At 38.1% G+C, this 15,713-nt stretch overlaps 1 protein-coding gene across 1 annotated transcript in view; it reads left to right on the top strand.

Annotated features, from left to right (window-relative positions):
- Positions 1-15,713, top strand: part of LOC136875822 (choline transporter-like protein 1) — an 86,244-nt gene that overhangs the window by 47,835 nt on the left and 22,696 nt on the right. Inside the window, exon 12 of the mRNA XM_068228025.1 lies at positions 3,500-3,756. Coding sequence (XP_068084126.1) covers positions 3,500-3,756 — 257 coding nt within the window. The remainder of the gene's footprint in view (positions 1-3,499; positions 3,757-15,713) is intronic.

Here is a 15,713-nt window from a genome sequence, read left to right as displayed (position 1 = left end):
TCGCAACCCAGCTTTTCTGCTTACTTTTGAGGGGGGAAAGCCTGGTGGGTGGTCTGACTACTTGACTCAACAGCCTGTGCCAGCCAAAGAATGGCAAGAATGGCAAGAATGGCCGTTTTATGGCCGCAAGTCACATAGGGTTTTGTTCCAGGATATTTTATCGGCTCAAGGCAGGCTACAGCTGTACCAACCAAGACTTGGCAAAGTTCATAGAACTCCAAGAGTTTCTGTAGAAGTAAGGCTGAAATCACAGAGATTACTTAGCAAATAGACATGTTTGATGGGATATTTAAATTTTATATGCTCATATAAAGGATAAGTTCAAATATTTTTATAGGGCTTATTAAGATATTAAGTGAAAGCATAGAGCCATGGCATTGCAGCACTGTTGCTGAAGTTGCCATTGAAGACAGGTATTTCAGTTTCTTTACTTACAGTAAACTCCTGATAATCCATTTTTTCATTTCAGTTTAATTTGCAGGACTAATGTAGTGTTTTTGTTAAAGATGTAATTTTAACAGTGAAACATCTGTCATATGAAGTAGTAATGATTTCTACAGTGAAACAGAATCTTTTAAATGCTTAGGACAAAAACGTTACAATCCAGCTTTTCAGCTTAAAAACTCAGGGTGCTTGGAAATTACTAAGAGATTATGGAGGTCATTTCTGAGTGAAGTGCAGGTCAGTGACTACTTCATTGATTATATTTTCAAAGAAATGTACCATTCTCAATTATGTCAATGTGAAAAGATCTCAAGGATTATCAAGCAGAAGACCGAATGATCTGAGGTTGACAAAGAAGGTCTAGGCAAGTAACAAAGAATGCAAGAATGATATTGCAGAGTACATGAAAGTTATGCACAGCCATGAGCATTTTTTAAAGAAAGAAAGAAAGAAAAAAGAAAGAAAGAAAGAAAGACAGAGAAAAAGTAACAGTTTTTTGTTAGGCCTAATGATCATGGCACAGTAATGTATTATACAATAAAACTTGATTAATTCAAACATTTTAAATTTGAATTTGTGAATAATTGAAACTTTTGTTTTTACTATTTATTTTACATAACACTAACAGACAGGTCTTATGGTGACAATAGGGTAGGAAAGGGTTTATTTAAGGTGTAAAAATGAGAAATCACTGAAAATAACTTATGGGGCTGCCAATCTCACTATCTCTTGAATGTAAGCTCCACAATAACATAGCCACTCACTTGGTAATTCAAAATTTTTTCATGGTCCCTTGACATTTCTATACATCACAATGTTAAAAATTTGTGTTTAATGCAAAGTAAAAATACCATATGTTCAAGGTTGATCGAACACTGCCTAGGTGGAAGAGAAAAGTAAGGAAGAATTGTGCTAATGCTGAAAATTGAACTGCAGTTGTTGTGAAGGTAAAATGAGTTTCTAGCTCTTGTCTGCCTGAGGGTATACTCCTTGAATAGTCTTTTAGGTAATGGAATTTGAGCCTTGGTAAGTGGGAAAATCCAGTAATTAGGCCTAAAACCAGACCTCCAGGTAGAGTTGATTGACAGGTGTCAACAGATTAAATGAGATAGCCTACTGGCTACTCAAGGCTTGAAGGGAAGAGCATGGGGACACTTGGTAAAATATCCATCATTAATTGAATCCGATAAGGAATCATTGTGAATTAGAGAGTCAGATAAGTACGGTGTGTGATATTGGTTAAATTGAATTTGTTTTCTGGGTCCTTCAGGTTCATATTAACCAAATTCTACTGTATATACAGGCTGGTAGAAAACAACACGAACCAAGTATATGAGCAATAGAGGGTTGGTCATACAGATAAAAAATTTGAAATAAATAATCCAATACCACATGCCGTTGCCATTTTATCAGCTGCTGAAGTTAGCTAATCAGATCGCTTCACGGGTGAATTCAAATGGGCTTTATGAGGCAGTATTGATAAATCTGTATGTGGCTTATGACTAGCTTGAGAACACCAATAACAGAAATAAACTTCTCCAGGAGAGGGGTTCAATTCCCGGCCGGGTCGGAGATTTTAATCTTAAAATGGTTAATTCCCTTGGCTCTGGGACTGGGTATTTTTGCTGTCTCCAAAATCCCAGCAACTCATATACGACAAATAACACTATCCTCCACCATAATAACACGCGGTTACCTACACATGGCAGATGCTGCCCACCTTCATCGGAGGGTCTGCCTTACAAGGGCTGCACCTGGATAGAAATAGTCACACAAAATTATTATTAGCGTCCTTAGTCATGCATCCACACACGCACAAGCACCTTTGTTAAGTTCTATCATAATTTTGTAATTATAACCCCCCTATCAGCTAATCCTGGCTACGTTACTGATTTTTCATTAAACCTATGAGACAGTCTTTTACTAGGCAATAAGAGAGAGAAAAAAAATTGAGGATAATTAATGATTTTCAACAATCCATGGAAGTGACCACAAATAATCAGGAATAAAATAAATTATTCATTCATTCACGTCAAGAGTAACATAGTATTTGGTATAAATATTTGCTAGGGCGAATGAACATAGAAAAGATGGAACAGATACACAAATGGACACTTACAAAGAATATTACATGAAGTTTCAAGGAACTTGTATAGGAAAACATGTTAGGATAAACACAATGACAGCTCAGTGTGGAAAGAGTGAGTCACAGAAGAAAGGAACAAGGACAAACATGAAAGAACAAAAGAACAAGGACAACGTGCAGTCATCACAAAGAAGGAGTCTCTGCTCACCAATTCCAGTTATTCTACACTATTTTTTCTCAGCCTCCAACTTCTGCTTGCCACTTCACCAGCGAAAAGCACAGTGACATTTGTTGAGGGGCCATCTTGACAGATCTTCAGTTTTGGTGTAGAAAATGTGGGATAAAAAAGAAAAACAGACAAACACATGAAACAGGAAGAGACAAGGAGAAAAAGATGAATACAAGTGGTAAAAGGTTAGGAACATAAGACGAACACATAAAAAGTAATGGAGCTCAATAAATCAATATAAGTAACGGAAAGAAACAAACAAGTGATGAAATAAAGTCACATACGGATGGACAGGGATTAATGAGCAGAGCATCTGGTATGTGAAGACAGCAGTGTATGATAAGGTGGGAACTGTCCTTGTCCTTTTGTGTTTTCATATTTGTTCTTGTCCTTGCTTTCTATTTCTTCCCCTTCCCACCCTTGGCTCCGATACAAGTTGTTCCTGTCTTACTTAACATGATTTCACATAAAATTAAGGAAAATGTAATTTAGTTTAGTGATATTACAGTTTTGCTCAATAACATATCCAAACAGATTCATAACAGAATGTTGTCCATAACAGACAGACTGCACAATGTACAATTTCCTCTTGTGAATTAATGTATTCCTGCTGGGAAAGCTATCAAATTGATATTCCCTCAAGAAATTCCACTAACCTTAAAATTTCTGGGGATGAAGAACTATTGTACATGTGAAAGAACAATGACAGTGCATTATAAGAAGAGAAATTTATGTTGCAGGGATAAGAGCAGTCTGGGCTTCCCCATAGTGCGTGCTTATGGGAATGTGGTACGTTATCACTTGGGTTCCATAGCCCTTGGATCATTCCTCATTGCACTGGTACAGATGGTGAGGCTAGTGCTCAAGTTCATCGAGTCTCTAGTTAAGGGAAAAGACAATGGAGTGAGTCGTTGTTTCTTCCGTGTCTGCCAGTGCTGCCTCTACTGTTACGAAAAGTTCCTCCAGTACCTGACTCGTAATGCCTACATTGAGATTGGTAAGTTACATATTGGCTAAAGAAATACGGTAAATACCCTCTTAATCTTTAACCATGCTTATTCAACTTACACTGAGCATTGTCTTCTTGCTTACATTGTTTACTCCTCTTAAAGATTAAAGTCACTATAAATTGATATTTGACATGATATAAATTATTTCACATTTGCAATTCCTTAAAAATATGGCATAGTTTTCTTGTGTCTAACTAGTTCTGTGAATTTATTTTCTTGAACACAGCAGAGTTGTCCAATTAAATAACAATAGCATAATACATACAAACGAAAATTTGTTAACTCTCGCCACTACCGCCACCGCCACCACCACCACCACCGCCACCACCACTTTTCAGCTCCCTCTATGGATCAGTGATAGAATGTTAGCATCCGGATCCCAAGATCACAGGTTCAAACCCGGCAGAGGTAGTCAGATTTTTGAAGGGTGAAAAAAAGTCCATTCAACACTCATTTTGTATGATATTGACATGTAAAAGATCTCTGGTGACACATTTCATGTTTAACCAACAAAATTAAAACATGACCACAGATTTCTCAGCAGAGATCTGGATTACTCCCACATCTGGTAGAGTAAAACAGAATGTCAAAATTACAGGCAGATTAAATGGTATAAAATTAAAATGCCTGCACACAATAGCTGAGGCCACATGATTATCATCATTATCAGTTCTTATTCAAAAACAGCCAAGATAAAGTAAATCTGGTTCATCTCAACTTTACTCCAACACTCCATCCGCCCTCACTGATATATGACCAAGCAAGATGGCAATGCAGGACAGGTTGTACAACTGTAAGCTTGCATTTGTGAGACGTTGGATTCGAACTCTTCCATCAGCAACCCTTAACCCGCGGTTACTCGCTAGGTGAGCGCGGCGCTCACCTCCGTAGTATATTGCTTGTTGTTGGAGTGATACACGACCTTTTCTTTTGAAACTCCCTATACCTTTCAAACAGTCTGTTAGGAAGTGAAGGTGCCAGTTATTTCAGTTATATATGTAAACAAAGACCCTCAGCCCATTATTAGATGCGACAGTGCATGTCTGGTGAGCGGAGCGCTCAGTAGCGAGTAACAGTGTTACTCAAATTTTTCGCATTGTAGTAAGTCAAGTTTCATCAATCAATACTGATCTGCATTTAGGGCAGTCGCCCAGGTGGCAGATTCCCTATCTGTTGCTTTCCTAGCCTTATCCGAAATGATTTCAAAGAAATTGGAAATTTATTGAACATCTCCCTTGGTAAGTTATTCCAATCCCTAAACTCCCCTTCCTATAAATGAATATTTGCCCCAGTTTGTCCTCTTGAATTCCAACTTTATCTTCATATTGTGATCTTTCCTACTTTTATAGACGCCATTCAAACCTATTCGTCTACTAATGTCATTCCACGCCATCTCTCCGCTGACAGCTCAGAACATACCACTTAGTCGAGCAGCTCTTCTTCTTTCTCTCAATTCTTCCCAACCCAAACATTGCAACATTTTTGTAACGCTACTCTTTTGTCGGAAATCACCCAGAACAAATCGAGCTGCTTTTCTTTGGATTTTTTCCAGTTCTTGAATCAGGTAATCCTGGTGAGGGTCCCATACACTGGAACCATACTCTAGTTGGGGTCTTACCAGAGACTTATATGCACTCTCCTTTACATCCTTACTACAACCCCTAAACACCCTCATAACCATGTGCAGAGATCGGTACCCTTTATTTACAATCCCATTTATGTGATTACCCCAGTGAAGATCTTTCCTTATATTAACACCTAGATACTTACAATGATCCCCAAAAGGAACTTTCAGCCCATCAACGCAGTAATTAAAACTGAGAGGACTTTTCCCATTTGTGAAACTCACAACCTGACTTTTAGCCCCGTTTATCAACATACCATTGCCTGCTGTCCATCTCACAATATTTTCGAGGTCACGTTGCAGTTGCTCACAATCTTGTAATTTATTTATCACTCTATAGAGAATAACATCATCCGCAAAAAGCCTTACCTCCGATTCCACTCCTTTACTCATATCATTTATATATATAAGAAAACATAAAGGTCCGATAACACTGCCCTGAGGAACTCCCCTCTCAACTATTACAGGGTCAGACAAAGCTTCACCTACTCTAACTCTCTGAGATCTATTTTCTAGAAATATAGCAACCCATTCAGTCACTCTTTTGTCTAGTCCAATTGCACTCATTTTTGCCAGTAGTCTCCCATGATCCACCCTATCAAATGCTTTAGACATGTCAATCGCGATACAGTCCATTTGACCTCCAGAATCCAAGATATCTGCTATATCTTGCTGGAATCCTACAAGTTGAGCTTCAGTGGAATAACCTTTCCTAAAACCGAATTGCCTTCTATCGAACCAGTTATTAATTTCACAAACATGTCTAATATAATCAGAAAGAATGCCTTCCCAAAGCTTACATACAATGCATGTCAAACTTACTGGCCTGTAATTTTCAGCTTTATGTCTATCACCCTTTCCTTTATACACAGGAGCTACTATAGCAACTCTCCATTCATCTGGTATAGCTCCTTCGGTCAAAAAATAATCAAATAAGTACTTCAGATATGGTACTATATCCCAACCCATTGTCTTTAGTATATCCCCAAAATTTTCTTCAATTCCAGCCGCTTTTCTAGTTTTCAACTTTTGTATCTTATTGTAAATGTCATTGTTATCATATGTAAATTTTATTACTTCTTTGGCCTTAGTCTCTTCCTCTATCTCGACATTATCCTTGTAAACAACAATCTTTACATACTGCTGACTGAATACTTCTGCCTTTTGAAGATCCTCACATACACACTCCCCTTGTTCATTAATTATTCCTGGAATGTCCTTCTTGGAACCTGTTTCTGCCTTAAAATACCTATACATACCCTTCCATTTTTCACTAAAATTTGTATGACTGCCAATTATGCTTGCCATCATGTTATCCTTAGCTGCCTTCTTTGCTAGATTCAATTTTTTAGTAAGTTCCTTCAATTTCTCCTTACTTCCACAGCCATTTCTAACTCTATTTCTTTCCAGTCTGCACTTCCTTCTTAGTCTCTTTATTTCTCTATTATAATAAGGTGGGTCTTTACCATTCCTTACCACCCTTAAAGGTACAAACCTGTTTTCGCATTCCTCAACAATTTCTTTAAACCCATCCCAGAGTCTGTTTACATTCTTATTTACCGTTTTCCACCGATCATAGTTACTTTTTAGAAACTGCCTCATACCTGCTTTATCAGCCATATAGTACTGCCTAACAGTCCTACTTTTAAGACCTTCCTTTCTATCACATTTATTTTTAACTACCACAAAAACAGCTTCATGATCACTAATACCATCTATTACTTCAGTTTCCCTATAGAGCTCATCTGGTTTTATCAGCACCACATCCAAAATATTTTTCCCTCTGGTTGGTTCCATCACTTTCTGAATCAGCTGTCCTTCCCATATTAACTTATTTGCCATTTGTTGGTCATGCTTCCTGTCGTTCGCATTTCCTTCCCAATTGACATCTGGCAAATTCAGATCTCCCGCTACAATCACATTTCTTTCCATGCCATTTCCCACATAGCTGACTATCCTATCAAATAATTCCGAATCCGCATCAGTGCTACCCTTTCCCGTTTTGTCTTAAGCTTGAGTTAGTGTGAAATATTTATACTGTAACTGTTGTTAGTGAATTTGCACAAGCTATAATGGCGTCCACTGATCAGATACTTTCGTGGTTGAGTGAAACGGAAGAGGAAGTGGACTTGGACAATGAAAGTGATGGTAATGAAACAGATGATGTTTACGAAAGTGATCATAACTCTGAAACAGAAGTGTCTGCATGTTCTGAGGAAGATGAAGCAGTTTCGTTGATTGAAGGCCACATTCCATTCGTTCTCAGAAGGGATGGAATTACCAAGTGGGGCCTCCATGCACCCCCTACAAATATTCGAACACGGAGACATAATTTGGTGTCACATTTACCTGGAGTGAAAAGGAAAGCCCAATGTGTCAAAACACCTATTGAATCGTGGCAATTGTTTTTTCCTACGGAAACTCTGCAGAATATTGTCACATATACGAATGCATATTTAGCTAAAATGAGGATAAATTATGCTAGACCTAGGGATGTTCCGGATACAAATATTGACGAAATTAGGGCTTTGATAGGCTTACTGTATATGGCTGGCGTGTTGAAATCATCACATGTCAACTTGAACGATCTCTGGGTAAATGATTCAACTGCTCCATTATTCTTTCGCACTGTGATGTCCAAGAACCGGTTTTGCACACTGCTTCATGCTCTGCGATTCGACAGTATCTATGATAGAGAAGAAAGAAAAAGAACTGACAAACTTGTTCCCATCCGGAAGTTGTTTGATGATTTTGTCTTCTGCTGTTCAGATGTGTACCAAGCTGGTGAATATGGCACTGTAGATGAAATGTTGGAGGGCTTTCGAGGGCGATGTAGCTTCCGGCAATTTATGCCTAGAAAACCTAATAAATATGGAATTAAGATGTTTGCTTTGGTGGATTCCAGGATATTCTATACCCTGAAACTGGAAATTTATGCAGGACAGCAACCTGATGGCCCATATAAAATGGATAATAGCGCAAGGAGCGTGGTGAAACGACTAATTGAGCCAATTGCCAGCACAGGGCGTAATATTACAACAGACAATTGGTTTACCTCTGTGCCATTAGCCATCGATCTTTTGGAAAATCACCGCACGACGATTGTCGGCACACTCAGGAAGAATAAACGTGAGATTCCCCCTTCGTTTCTTGATGTCAGAGGGAGACCAGTTTATAGCAGCATGTTTGGGTATGGAGAAAAGTGTCTCTTGGTGTCGTATGTTTCAAAAAGAAACAAAAATATTCTCATGCTTTCTACAATGCACGATAGTGACAAAATTGATCCAGATACTGAAGATATGGAGAAATCGGAGGTGATAACTTTTTACAACCTTACTAAAGGCGCAGTTGATGTTGTCGATGAAATGAAGAGTCTATATTCAGTAGCTCGAGTAAGTTGTAGGTGGCCCCTCACTATTTTCTTTTCACTGTAGAATATTGCTGCTATAAATAGCCAAATCATTTATCGCAGCAACACAGATCATACCGAGTCACGGCGCGAGTATCTGAAATGTTTGAGCAGAGAGCTGGTAAAATCACACTTGGTTACACGATCATCAGTTGTAAATCTGGATACAATTTTGAAAATGCAGATAAGAAGAGAAGCTGGTTTGCCTGAAGTGGAACAGCAGCAACAGCAGGGTCCTCATGGGGTACAACATCAAAAGTGCATGTATTGTCCATGCAAGAAGAACAGAAAAACGACCGCTCGATGTGTGCAGTGTGCTGCAGCCATTTGCAAAGAACATACTGTAATAATGTGCAAACAGTGTTCCAAAAATGGTGCTGAGATCAACGAAAGTGATGAGTGAGTGTAGTTCGAATGTAAAATGTGAAATGATGACTAAGTGTGTAAAATATTTGTTTCCTGTTATGTTGATTTATATGTTTGAATAATTTATTTTGTACTAGCATAATCCTCCTACGTCAAATTTGTTTAATTTAATTATTAGGGTTTCTAAATAAATAACTGTTTGTTCAAATTTAAGTATTCGTGTTCCTAGCACTGTGCTCAGACGGTTCAGGAACTGGCGCTCCGACCCCAACTTGGCAGGTTCAATCCTTATTATTATTATTATTATTATTATTATTATTATTATTATTATTATTATTATTGGACAGAGATGAAATGGTTTTGATAAGTGAGGTTGGACTCAATTTGATGTATTAAAAATACCTCCATCTTTATATGGGCAAATTTTGGCCTTTTAAAATGAAGGTGAGCGCTGCGCTCACTAGCAAGTAACGGCGCTCGTAGAGACCTAGCGAGTAATGCCGGGTTAACATTCAAGAAGTTTGGCTAGTTACATAACTTCACTTGTAGGTATTTTTCTGAAAAAGTATCACAGTATTGCAACATTTTCTTAAGATAAAAAAATTTGTAAACAAATCTAGTACTTTTAAAAATGTATTTCCATGATTGCATTTCTTCTTAAAGTGGATGCCATTGCCTTTTCAGTTCCAAATTAGTTAACACATAATCTTTAAGTTTTCCAGTTTTCCAGTTTCCTTTTAAAAAACATGTGATTAATTATATACCTGAAAAAAAGAAATATGTAATAAAAGAATGATGAAAGGGAAAATATCCACGGCTGCCCAGGAATTATGCCCTTTAAATAGAAGTAAGAAGTACAGATGGCAAAAATTAAGAAGATGAAGGAGCTGTCACTGAAAGATCGCAAGCATGGTATATATTCTGTTATCCACATCGTAATGTTAATGTTGTAGTTGAGTTCACCTGAAAAAAATCACTATTATGGCTTCTAGCACACACATAAATGTTAGTTATACAAGTCTTAGAATAACCTTCTTCAATTTATAAGTTCTTCAACAAGATTCTACTTAGTGAAAGTTTATAAGTAGCGTAACGCCGGAATCATTCTATGTTCCACAACTCGCACATCACTTAGGCATAATCTCGCCCTGCAGGCTGACTCTGTATCATGCAGCGAACCAACATCGTCATATTGCCGGTGTGAACAGCTGTGACAAGACCAAGAGTTATGGCCTTTTTGTATAGATCTAGCTCTGATGTAATGTTTTATAAAATCTTGAATATCTCTGTAATCCCTGGATCAATTTTAGACAAATTAACATGAGCAGACATTTGAAATGTGCACTATAAGATACAGTTGTTTCTGAATCAAAACCTTAATTGGTTTAAGACATAGAAAATGTTCTTGGATGGATGTTTCCAGATCGTATGACGCAACCTGTCCTTGACACCACGCTGGCTGTGTGATTACGAAAGTAGCATTGTGCAAGTTGAGTACTTGCTCCTGCAAGACTTTGTTAGTATCAGTGCTGAAAATACACTCGCTAATACTTTATAAATTCTTTATGGCATATTTTATTTAAGAAATACTTGATGTAGGTCAATCCTGGTACAATACTTTGGAAAGAGCCTAAAGAAAGACTAGAATTTAATCGACCAACAACAGAAACTGGAGATTTGGGCCCATCTGATGAGAAAGAAATAGATGACATCACTGATAAATGAAAGAATAACAAAACTGCAGGGGAAGATATGATTGTGGCAGAATCGTGGAAGGAAGCAGGTAATCGATCAAGACAAGAACTAAGAGACGTAGTGAAAAATATCCCAATGGATTGGAAGCATGCTTTGATACACCCATTACATAAGAAAGGTGACAAGACAGATGTTAATAATTACAGGTAAATATCAGTCACATATAAGATACTATCAAAAGCTCTCCAAAACAGGATAGAGTGCATAATAGACAAACAAATAGGAGAATGCTAAGGCAGATTCAGAAAAGGCAGGTCCTGCACTGAACACATATATTTAATTTGAAGACTATAATATGAGACAGAATAACAAGGAAATGATAGTACCTATTCTACATCCTAGAAGAATTTGGAGTTGACTCAAAGTCAAGTAACATAATTAGGTAAACACTCCCAGAAACAAAATCTAAGGTGAAATTTATGGGAAAGATCTCAGAAGAATTTAAAATTAAAACCAGTGTTAGACAGGGAGACAGGCTTTCTCCGATTCTTTTTAACTGTGGCCTGGACAAAAGTAATAAGAGTGTGGGAGGTGAAACTGAAAGAAAGAGGATTACATCATGAGGTCAGGCTATGATCAAAAATTAAGTGGGTAGGTATAAACTGCTTGGCTTTTGCTAACAACATTGCAGTCTTCTCTGGAAGTATAGAGAAAATTTTAGAAAATTCTGAAAGAAGTTGCAAGGAAAGTTGGACTTCAAATATCTTTTGATAAGATTAAATTCATGACCAACATCAGAAATGCACCTGAAGTGTTAAGAATGGAAGATGGAAATTTTTTTTTTAAAAAAAATGATAAATTTTAATACTTAATAAGTGAAGTAATTCAAATTAATGCACTAGACAAGGAAGCCAACAAAACAAGAGTGAACAAATGGAACTAGCGTAGCAACTGTCTAAGGATATCTATAATAGGAAGAATCTTTCAAATACAATTAGACATTACAATACAGTAAGAGAGCCAGAAAGTCTCTGTGCCATATAATCAAGTGAAGTAGAAGAGAGAGAGAGAAAGCAAATTAAGATTCTGAGAAAAATTTGGGGACCACTGAAAACAAATGCAAGAAAAAATGGAGAGTTAAGTTACAGGAAGAACGAAGAACAGGACGAGCAAAGAAATCGAAAAGATGTCAGGTAAAGTCAGAAAGAGGAGAGTTAATATTTTGGCCACATAATGAGAATGGATGACAACAGACTCACCAAACAAATATTTAAACATGTCTACAGAAGTAAGAATGACAATCAGTGGGTTCAAGTGATAACGAAAGACAAGGAAGAAATGGGGAAAACTGAAGACATAAAACAGAGCAACTTTTAGAATGTTAAAACAAGATTTTAAAAGTTTTCAGGAGTAAGAAAGCAAGAAAAGAAGTTACATCTGGACAGAAGGGTGGAGAAAACAACAAAGCAAAAGAATGAAGAGCTATTGATGAGCAAGAAAAGAAGCAGGAATTCAACACAAAAACGGGTTGTTTTACATGGTCCTTCGACGACCAGATTCGAAAGATAATATAACAGAATGATATGTTTAATTCCCGAAAGAACAAAAGATGTGTGATTTGACAGAATCTGGTTATGTTCTTTCAGGAACAAAACATACCATTCTGTTATTAATTAAATGTTTTCTTTTTCTGGCATTTTCTAATATTTATCAATCTTGCATTAGTTTTACAGATCAGAACACTTAAAGACTCTATACGACTTTATATTATAATGTCTTTATAGACATGGCATGACTCTGGCCAAACCATGTTTTAAAATCTCTCTCTCTCATACTAAACTGTATAAACATATACAAAAACACATTAAAGGAAAAAAAAAAAAAGAAACATATATAAAATAATCCAGAATAAAGAAAATTGTCCTAATGCATCAATAAAAACAAATTTAGTAACTTAAAACATCATGACACACAGAATTAAATAACAAAGCAGGAAAACAGAATTCATATATTTACACTCAACTTGATCCGTTCAAGCACCGCTGCCGACATTTCTTTTTAAATACTGGTTCATTGGGCAACAAATTCCATGTTCGAATTGTACTGGCAACAAAAAAATTATTGTAGAGTGTGGCTCTTTGATTTGGTATTTTGAGGGTTAGGTTAGCAGCAGCTCTGTCACGATGTTATGAATGGTTGAGAGCAACTGAAAAGAATCTGTTAGATAAGAGTGTGTCTGCTTGTGTATTATTTTGTGGAGTAAAAGCAATGAATGAGCCGGCCCCGTGGTGTAGGGGTAGCGTGCCTGCCACTTACCCGGAGGCCTCGGGTTTGATTCCCGGCAAGATCAGGGATTTTCACCTGGACTTGAGGGCTGGTTCGAAGTCCACTTAGCCTACATGATTAGAATTGAGGAGCTAGCTGACGGTGAGATAGCGGGCCCGGTCTAGAAAGCCAAGAATAACAGCCGAGAGGATTTGTCGTGCTGACCACACGACACCTCGTAATCTGCAGGCCTTCGGGCTGAGAGGCAGTCCCTTGGTAGGCTAAGGCCCTTCAAGGGCTGTTGTGCCATGGGGTTTGGTTTGGTTTTAGAAGCAATGAATGATAGCTACAACACTGTTTAATGTTCAGAGCGTGTTTGTAATTTCAGTACCATTCAGGGAATGCAGGAGTTATATGATCAAATTTTGGAATGTTCATTATAAAGCAGACACAAGCATTCTGAGGAGCTCACTGAAGTCTATTAGAGAGGGTGCCACTTAGTCTGCCATACATGATATCACAGTAATCAAACAAAGGCAGCACCTATATACATGTAAGGAAACACCTTAATGATGAGTTTCACTGATGTGGGTGGTGGTGGTGGTGGTGGTGGTGGTTTCTTTCTTTCTTTCTTTCTTTCTTTCTATTTTTGCGTGAATTTGTTTTAAGTCGCACCGACACAGATAGGTCTTATGGCTTCAAGGTGATTTATTTTAAGAGAAAGTACAACCAGGCAACCATTCTCTTAACACTAATTAGAAGTGAGAAAGGAAGATGCCTATCAACAAAAGAAAGGGAAAGAGAAAGGCCATGAAGGATGTGAAACTGAAAGACTCAATAGGCCTCACATACAGTCACATCTCATAAGTTGAGAGCCCTGGGATACCTTTCAGTCCACTCTTATGACAGGCAGGGGATACTGCCTTCGCCCACAGGGGGGACTAGTTTAATCGATGAGGTTTTAGAGAAGAAAAGAGTTTCTCTTTGTCTTTCTTAGCTTTATCTGTTACTACATTGAGCACAGTATGTTATAAACTTCTGAGTGTGGCTTTCCTCTGAGTGACTCCTCATCCTGACATGAACAATCTATTCCAAGACCGCAAGTTGCTTTATAGGTGTGATATTGCCCTAGAGCTGCTAAAAGCTTAAACAGCTGGCATTAGACATGCTAATGGAGAATAAACATATATTGCAAGAGTTTCAACATACAGTATACAGAAAGACGAACGGTACTGAAATTACAAACATGATCTAAAGATCCAGACACATCATTATAACATGTAAAGTGGCAATGGCAACTCGATCCAACCATCTGCGTACAACGTGTGTTCAAAATATGTACCCTCGTGTCTCACGCACTGTACATAACAGTCCTATAGATTGTCGAACATGTTGATGAACACAGATATCCCCAAGGACACAAAAATGACTGTATATTCTCTTGTAATTTGGGAACATTCCTGTGTAGGTCATGTAACTGGAAAATGGATTCTTTCAGCATGCCCATATGTAGGCATGAGATCCAGAGAGTGGGAAAGATACAGGATATTAAGTGATCTCCAAAGTGTTATTGCAGAAGGGCAAGTGACCCCGTTGTAGTTTGGGATGTAGCTCCATCTTGGTGCATTGCAGTGGCAGGTTTCTGGCAACATTCTTCAGTACTGTTTAATGTTCAGAGCGTGTTTGTAATTTCAGTACCATTTGTTCTGGCATATACTGTACAAGCACAATGGGAGATAGTAATGTCAGAACTTATTAAACATACGAGAGCAAAGAGTTAGAGACGGCTATCCATTTTCATGCCAGGTAAATGCTGGGGCTATGGGCTATAGCATGACCTTGGAAGTCCTAGTCTATGCGAGCATCACTGAAAACTGATCTGTGTTACTGCAATGTTAAAGCACAAACAAAAATTTAGCAAACAAACCAAACCCCATGACACAACAGCCCCAAAGGGCTATTGCCTACCAAGCGACCGCTGCTCAGCCTGGTGGCCTGCAGATTATGAGGTGTCATGAAGTCGGCACAACGAATCCTCTCGGCTATTATTCTTGGCTTTATAGACCGGGGCTGCCATTTCACCATCAGATAGCTCCTCAGTTGTAATCAGGTAGGCTGAGTGAACCTCAAACCAACCCTCAGATCCAGGTAAAAATACTCAAGCTGGCCAGGAATCAAATCTGGGGCCTCCGGGTAAGAGGCAGGCACACTTCCCCTACACCGCAGGGCCAGCTAACAAAAGTTTATTGTAAATATTTTTAAAAATAAAAAAAAATCAATCTGTTGGTCTGGCTGGGATCTCAACAGTCTAGCTCAGGTCCCTCTTATAGGAATGGAGTAGACTACACAATCTCGACCCCTATGTTGCGTGTCGGGCAGTAGTAAATAACCTGATATATTGGGTGGATGAGCCTCTACCACATGCGAAAACAAGGTGTCAGTATTGGTCTTACAGCAAAACCCCATTGACAGTGTTGCTAGATAGAATGCATGGATGTCACAATCACACACTTTAAACAAAGATGGAGAAATCAAGGTGAGAGTAGCAGTTTGAGCAATTCAAAGTCAATGTAATTTCACTCATA

This window comes from Anabrus simplex, chromosome 1, assembly GCF_040414725.1.
Source record: "Anabrus simplex isolate iqAnaSimp1 chromosome 1, ASM4041472v1, whole genome shotgun sequence".
NCBI lineage: Eukaryota > Metazoa > Arthropoda > Insecta > Orthoptera > Tettigoniidae > Anabrus > Anabrus simplex.
Note: the sequence above shows the minus strand (reverse complement) of the source record. Positions and strands in the feature narration are given on the sequence as shown.